General features: G+C 59.9%; 1 protein-coding gene across 1 annotated transcript; it reads right to left on the bottom strand.

Moving 5' to 3' along the window:
- Window positions 1–827: 827 nt before the first annotated feature.
- Window positions 828–4,225, bottom strand: TLDC2 (TBC/LysM-associated domain containing 2). Its single transcript, XM_051632834.1, has 6 exons — window positions 4,193–4,225; window positions 3,217–3,378; window positions 2,580–2,732; window positions 2,362–2,457; window positions 1,648–1,721; window positions 828–1,349 (listed from the first exon to the last, which is right to left on the bottom strand). The coding sequence occupies exons 1-6, from the start codon at window positions 4,223–4,225 to the stop codon at window positions 1,214–1,216; spliced, it is 654 nt and encodes a 217-aa protein (XP_051488794.1). The 3' UTR covers window positions 828–1,213.
- Between the last annotated feature and the right edge of the window lie 3,297 nt (window positions 4,226–7,522).

The raw sequence follows: 7,522 nt of genomic DNA, 5'->3' as shown, positions 1-7,522 counted from the left end.
TGTTGAAGTGTGGTTTGGGTGAGCAGGCAGGGAGGGACTGAGAACTGGTTGAGGGGCTGGGCCCGGAGCGTGGTTGACCTGGGGCACAGCTGAGTTGGAGTCCAGTCTAGTGGTGCATGGGGTTCAGGCCCAGTGGTCTTCCATTATTGATCTGGATGAGGGGACAGGGTCCACCCTCACCCTCCCCTGGGGTTTGATGGGATCCAGGCTTCACAGAGCTGCAGGTTTAGGGTGGGAGCTGACAGCTGGGGAGGTCATGGGCTAGTGCTTCAGATCAGTGCCCAGCTGCTCTCCTAAAATAAATCAGTGTGGACAAAGCAGGGAGTCCCTTGTCCTCCTGTAGAAACCCCTGGGCCACCTCTGTCTTGAATCCCATCTGTGGGACTGGGCCTGCTGCTTGGACAGGGGAGATGGGATGGTGGAGGAGGAATGAGAGGCCAAGCTGTGTCAGCCAGGCAAGAGGCAGCAGGTTGTGGAGCCACAGGTGGGAAGGGGCCTGGGGAGGGCTCTTCTCTCCCTGGTGGGGACAGTTCAGGGTGAGATGCCCAGTGTAGCCTGGACACCTCTCAGGAGGAAGCCCTGGTCCTCAGGGTGTAACAGGGGACAGAGAGTGTGGCCTTGAAGGGTGGGGACAGGACCCCACTGCAGAAACTGGGCTGGGGCAGGACTGGCTCTCCCAGCCCTGGGCACAGCTCCACGGTGCTGTTCCACATCCAGGCAAGGAGGCTGGGAGGCATCTCTGCCTGTTTATTGAGGTGCCATCACTGTGCCCCCCCACCCTGGCACCACTGTCCCTGGGGGCTGCAGCCAGGGGGGCAGAGGCTGCCTGGGCTGGCTCGGTCCTGCCACATCCTGCTGCCCTCCAAGCTTGTGCCTCCATCTGGGGACCCTGTTGTCCTTGGCCCTGCCACACCCCCCTTCTGGGGCAGCTCTCTCTGTCCTGACCAGGCAGGGTGTTTGGTGCTGGGGGGTCAGTCCTGCAGCCACCCTGGGGACCCAGCATGGTGGCAGCACTGCAGGGGGGCTCAGATCCCACTCCAGCCTGTCCCCATCACCAGCTGTGGGCAGGCAAAATGGGGACAGGGTGGAGGGAGGCAGGGAGGGAGGCTGTGCACCATCCCCTCAGGCTCAGTGGGTGCTGGCAGGGAACAGCAGGGCACGAGACATGGGTCCCAAAGCGTGGTGCACTCCTGTCCCTGAGGGGGCTGCAGGGTCAGGCCAGGCCCCACACTTCCAGCTCCTGGACACGGAATTCCTCCCGCGGCGAGAGGGTCTCATTGTCGAAGGTGTCGCAGGGGCGGCTGCCCCCGTGGTGCAGGTCTCCATCCAGCCACAGCCCAGGTCTGCCACTGGGAAGGTGCCCATGGCGTGGTCAGCTGAGGGTCCCCTCCTGCTCCTGTGTCCCTGGAGACCTCCCAGCCACCTCTCAGTGGACCAGTCACCACCCTGTCCCTGTTCCCACTCTCCAGTGCCCTCCTGCTGAGGATTCCAGGCACAAGGGATGGGCAAAACCGGGATGAGACACGACAAGCTGCCACCGCGGGGTGAAATGGCCAGTGCTGTGGGACAACCTCCACCCACGGGTTTGGCTTCATATAACCAGGCCATCAGGGTGGGGACCCCTTGGGCTGCTGGCACAGCTCTTACCTGCCCCCACCAACCATCAGCAGGTCCACATCCCCTTTCACAAAGAAGTTGTTCCTGCCTGTCCACCTGAACACCTGCATGGGGACAAGTGTTGGCCAGGACTGCGAGCTGGGGCGCAGCGTCCCCATCCTGTGCAGGACAGCTGGGGACTGCCAAACAAAGCTGGGTCTGCCTGTCCCCACCATGTCCTGCTTCTCCTGGCCAAGCCTGTGGGCACCATCCTGGTGCTGGACCACCCCTGCCAGCAGCCCTGGGGGCCCACCCCCAGAGGAAGGCTGCCACCCACTGATGCCACCAGCCCCATCTCTCTCACACACACAAAACCCTCTGCACAGGCAGATGTAGCTGAGGTGCCTCCACATCCCACCAAAATTGGGCTGTGACCACCTTGGCATGGGCAGGGACCCCAGTGATGCCTGGTTGGACAGGGTCCCCTTCCCTGAGCCCCCACCCTTCCACCTGGCTGGCAGGGGTTGGACTTGTTCCTCTGCCCTGGTCAAACCCCAGGGGAACACACTTGGCAGAGACCCCTGCAGGGACCTCAGCCAGTGTCCCCATGCAGGGACCCCTGGCTGCTACACCCACCCACCCAGTCATGTCACCCCACATTGTTGCTCCAGGCTCCTCCCCAGCACCCTGGGCGTCCAGGTCCCCGGGGAATTGCCAGCCCCCCCCCACCCCGGGGTACCCCAGCTGGCAGGCTGCAGCCCCCACCTTCAGCTCTGGGGAGAACGAGAACAGGAAGGTCTCTCCCGTCCCGTAGAAGCCCTTGCTGCACTGAAAGGCGGCGGCAGAGAAGGCACCAAAGGCCTGGGGGGGGAAGGGAGTGTAGGGGGGTCCCGCGGTGCTTGGTGGGGCTCCCCAGCCTTGACACGCACCCCCCACCCTGCCGGGGGCAGCGGGGACGCGGGGCAGGGGCTTCCCGACCCTACCTGTGCCTCCGTGTCCCTGATGAGCAGCAGGGCGGGCGAGCCCGGCGGGGCCGCGCTCCGGTAGAGGCTCCGCAGGCTGAAGCCGTCCCGGCCGGTGCAGAAGAGCAGCCGCCAGGGCTGCTGCGCCAGCCGGGGAGGCAGGTGCGGGCCCAGCTGGGGCACAGCGGCTCAGCCAGGGCTGGCAGGACAGTGCTGAGCAGCCCCCAGCCCCCGAGAGGTCTCCCCGAGCATCCTCCTCGCCTCCCCACAAGCATCTGCCCGAGGCAACTCCCCGTGCACCCTCCCTGCTGGCCCCTCCAGGACATCTCCCCACACATCCTCACTCCAAGAGGTCTTCCCAAGCACCCCCCCTGCCCCACTCCAAGCATGCTCCTGAGGGGTCTCCTCAAGCTCCCAGCTCTCCCCAGCGGCCGCTCAGGATGTTCCTCCCCAAACACCCTCACCCTGAGAACCCTTCTGAGATCTTTCCCCAAGTACCATCCCCTGGCACCCCCAAGGGGTGACTGTCCTCAGAGACAGTGGGAGGTCACCCCTCAGGCCCTACGCTGGACCTGTTCCTGCAGGACAGTGGCCATGGCTGCCCACTGCAGGGGAGATGAGTGGGGGTGTCCCCTCGAGCTGGCGGGGGATCCCTCACCTCCTGGAACTCCCCATCCCGCAGGATGCTGCTCTGTGTGCTCAGCACCAGCCTGCATGGCTCCTCCAGCTCCGGGGCCTCTCCCACGGCTCCTGCCCAGCCCAGCTCCTCCTCTCCATCTGGTTCCCCAGGGTTCCTGAGAAGATCCTCATCATGGTCGGGCTGGGGAATGTGGAGGTGAAGACCCCTCAGGGATGGGAGCAGCATCGACCTCTCAGGATGAAATCTCTCCCACCCAGTGGCCAGGCAGAGGGGACACTGCCTGGGTAGGGTAGGGGACGAGCCCTCGGCTGAGCCTCCATCCCAGCTTCCAGCTGCCCACTGCTCCCAACAGCCCTGTCCTGCCCTGCAGAGCCACCCCATGCCATCCTGTGCCATCCTGTGCCATCCCATGCCATCCTGTGCCATCCCATGCCATCCTGTGCCCTAGCACCCAGCCATCCCATGCCATGCCCTAGCTCCCGGCCACCACTGCACACAGAAGTTGAAGGCTGTGGGGCTACCCAAGGGGGAAGATGAGGAGAGGAGGCAGAGGAGCCTCCCATGACTTCAGCCCCAGCAGAAGAGGTGACACCCAGCAGGAGCTCCCCTCCCTGGGAGCAGCAGCATGCATGGGGACAGGGGTGTGCCTTGGTCCTGATGGCAGTTTGTGAGAAGTGCCAGGCAGCCTCAGGGTGCAGCCCCTGCCCAAAGGGGGGGGGGGTGGGCAGCACGGTTGCTGCTGCCAGGGGGAGGGTGGCAAACACCCCAGGGGGTCATGGAGGGACAAGCAACGGCAGCCCCAGGTGGCTGGGGAGCTCCTGACCTTCTGGGTGCCTGAACCCTTGGGAACAGCATGGCTGAGGAGGTAGGTGCCTGTCACCCTCCATGTCTCCCCAGCCCCTTGCTCCCCCCAGGATAGCCCCCTCTGTCCAGCCTGGCCAGTGCCTCCCAGTGCCCCAGAGCTCGGTGCAGAACCCTGCCCTGCCAGACCTACCAGGAGCTGGTAGTGGGCCTGGAGCCGCCTCATGGTGCTGGGCTCTGCTGGGGAGCCCTGGGCACCACCCTGGTTAAGGTTCACCTGCCCCTCCCACCTGCATGCACTTTGGAACTGCCACCACCAGAAGTGGTGAGATGGACTAAAGAAGTCCCACCATATGATCTACCAGAAACTGAGAAGCAATTTGCTCTGTTCACTGATGGCTCCTGTCGTCTTGCAGGGAACCAGTGAAAGTGGAAAGTGTGGAGTCCTACATGACCAGTTGCACAAGCAGCTGAAGGAGAAGGTGAATGGAGTCAGTTTGCAGAGGTCAAAGCCACCCAGCTGGCTGTGGACATTGCTGAGCCAGAGGGGTGGCTGAGGCTCTATCTCTACACTGACTGGTGGGTGGCAGCAAATGCCTCGTGGGTTTGGCTAAAGCAGGGGCAGCAGAACAACTGGCAGTGAAATGGTAAACCTGTTTGGGTTGTGGGTCTGTGGAAGGACACTGGGGCTTGGACTGAGAAACTGGTTGTGAAGGTGCATCATGGAGATGCACACGTGCCTCTGAGTCGAGCCACTGAGGAACATGGACACAACCACTGAGCAGACAAGGCTGCTCAAGTGTTCCCAATAGACAGGCTGGAAAGGGTGAGCTCTTTCTGGCTCGATGGGCCCAGAACACTTGAGGTCATCAGGGCAGAGATGCAACATACAAATGGACTCATGACTGAGGGGTGGACTTAACCATGGACACTATTGAGCAGGTGACCCACGACTGTGAGACATGCTGCAATTAAGCAGGTGAAACGGTTGAAACCTTTGTGGTGTGAGGGGAGGTGGTCACAGTACAGATGCAGGGAGGCCTGGCAAACTGACTACAGCACACTGCCTCAGAGCTGCCAGGGTAATGTGTGCTTAATATGGTGGAAACAAGCACAGGATGGTTGGAAACATTTCCTGTGCCTCATGCCACAGCCCAGAACACCATCCTGGGCCTTGAGAAGCAAATCTTGTGGAGACATGGTACTCCAGAAATAATTGAGTCAGACAGTGGGACTCATTTCAAAAGCAGTCTTGTGACTGACTGGGCCAAGGAACATGGTACCCAATGGATCTACCATATCCCCTACCATGCACAAGCCTCAGGGAAGGTTGAAAGCTATAATGGTTTGTTGAAAGCTACACTGAAGGCAATGGGTGATGGAACTTTCAAAGACTGGGACATTTAGCACAAGCCACCTGGTTAGTTAACACCAGGGGATCCATCAATTGGGCTGGTCCTGCTCAGTCACATCTTCTACATCCTGCAGATGGGGATGAAGTCCCTGTGGTGTGTGAAAGGAATCTGCTGGGGAAAGTGTTTGGGTTCCTCCTGATTTGGGCAAAGGTAAACCCGTGGAGCTGCTTTTCAGGGACCTGGACATACCTGGTGTGTGATGATGGAGGATGGTGAAGTACAATGTGCACCTCAAGGAAATCTGACTCTGGGGGAGAAGCCTTACCTTGGCCCTCAGGAGAACACAGCCTGTGAGTAACGTGTAAAACGTCCTGGTTTGAGCCAGGATGAAGCCAATTTTCTTTTTCCTGATTTGTTTCCCTTCAGTGAAATCCCTTCTCAGCAGCCACTTGCTGAAAGCAGCAGCAAGTTTTCCAGCCAGTGGAAACACCTGGATGTTTATAGTTACTGCTGAGAGACTGAAACAGAGCATTAACCAAACTCCGACCTCAAATAGTTAACTCCTTGTAGGGTGTAAATCTCTCATCTGGGCCTACAGAGCTTGGCCAGAGGTTCCTGTGAGGAAGACTCAAGGATGAAGTAAAAGACCCCAGGAGACCTGAATGGACTTAACATGCATGTCATAACGGGCAGACACTTATGTAAATGATTTCTCAGGAAACGAATGAATATGTAAACTGTTTCTTAAAAATACACATATTTAGCTGTCAGCTGTGTGTCTCTCTCTCACCTTACCCTGTAAGGTGCACATTTTTGGAGGAGCTGCCCCTGTGCATCCGGCGCCGTGAATAAAGATCCTGACTGAACAGCACTTGGCCTGTTGGGTGAACTTTCTTGGTTTCAGCTTGGCACCCCAGATGGGACACTGTCTGCTTGGCTGCACGACCCCTTGAGAACAGGACTCCCTCGGGCACCCCTGGGGATTTCCTACATCTCCCACTAGCCCTTCTGTGTGAGCAGGAGGCCCAGCTGGCACCTCCATCAACAACATGCTCTACACCGGGTACAACGGTCCTACCTGGAGCCTTGGGCAGAAAGCACCAGGAGAAACTTGAGGTCAACCCTTGGGATTCTGGAGCTGCAGCTGCAGAGGTTCTGAGGCCAACTACACGTTGACTGAAAAGGAGAAACTTGCAGCATATGAAGGAGTTAGAGGCACTTTGGAAGTGATGGGCACTGAAGTGCAGCTCCTCCTGGTGCCCCCATTGCCAGTGCTGGGCTTCATGTTCCAGAGTAACCTTTCTCCTGTCCATCATGCCACCATGTGACCTGGAGTAAATGAACTGTCTTAATTACCCAGCGGGCTTGAATAGGAAGCCCTAATTGTCCAGGAACTGTAGAAGCCATAACAGACAGAGAGGGATGGGGATGCCAGCAGCCTACCCCAGCTCCTGGGGGTCCAGGATGTGTCCCCAGGCAGAGCCATTCCCACCTGGGGCTGGCCCAGGTGTCCACCATCCCCCTCCAGCCCCAGGTGGCCGGTGGTTGTCACCTCCTTGGCATCCAAGCTGCTGCCCAGAGCAGCCCTTGTTTTGGGAGCAACAGGCAGCTCAGACCTGTGTTGTTCTTCTACATGACTGTTGCAATGGTTGTAGCACCTGCCAACACCTGCCCAGCTGACCTGGTGGCACCTGTGTCCCTCTTGCTGGCAGGGACAGCCTGGGCTGTCGTCCTGCTCTGGGGGCCATGGGAGAAACAGGGCTGGGGGGCTGCAGGAGTGAACCCCCTGGCCAAGGCATCTCCTGCCTCAGGTGCTGTCGGAGAAGCTCCTGCAAACTAGGGAGGCCCTGCAATGCCCCAGGGTGTCCCCTTCCCACTGGTGCCCCCCAAAGAAGCCAGCATGGCCATGACCCTGCAGGGCCAACCCCAATGTCCCACTGATGCTAACACAGGAGTTCCTGTGGGCCCTGCATGTGGCACAGCAGTCACAATGGCCTGGCCCAGACCCTGGCCCCACTGCAGGCTTTTTGGGGGTGCTCCTCACACCCATGGCAGGGCCTGTTGCTGCCCCATTGGTCCTGGCTGCCCTGGTCCCAGCTCCACTGTTCCTACCAGGCTCTGATGGTGGCCCCAGGATGGCAGGGGGGTTCCTGTTGCCCAGCGCTGCT

This window comes from Apus apus, chromosome 15, assembly GCF_020740795.1.
Source record: "Apus apus isolate bApuApu2 chromosome 15, bApuApu2.pri.cur, whole genome shotgun sequence".
In the NCBI taxonomy this organism is placed as follows: domain Eukaryota; kingdom Metazoa; phylum Chordata; class Aves; order Apodiformes; family Apodidae; genus Apus; species Apus apus.
Note: the sequence above shows the minus strand (reverse complement) of the source record. Positions and strands in the feature narration are given on the sequence as shown.

What these genes read in the sequence shown, in the direction of transcription:
- TLDC2 (XM_051632834.1), bottom strand. Translation starts at nt 4,225, where the DNA reads ATGAGGCGGCTCCAGGCCCACTACCAGCTCCTG. An exon ending in AGGCCCACTACCAGCTCCTG is followed by an intron (nt 3,379 to 4,192) that starts GTAGGTCTGGCA and finishes CACATTCCCCAG; the next exon opens with CCCGACCATGATGAGGATCT. An exon ending in GGGATGGGGAGTTCCAGGAG is followed by an intron (nt 2,733 to 3,216) that starts GTGAGGGATCCC and finishes GCTGTGCCCCAG; the next exon opens with CTGGGCCCGCACCTGCCTCC.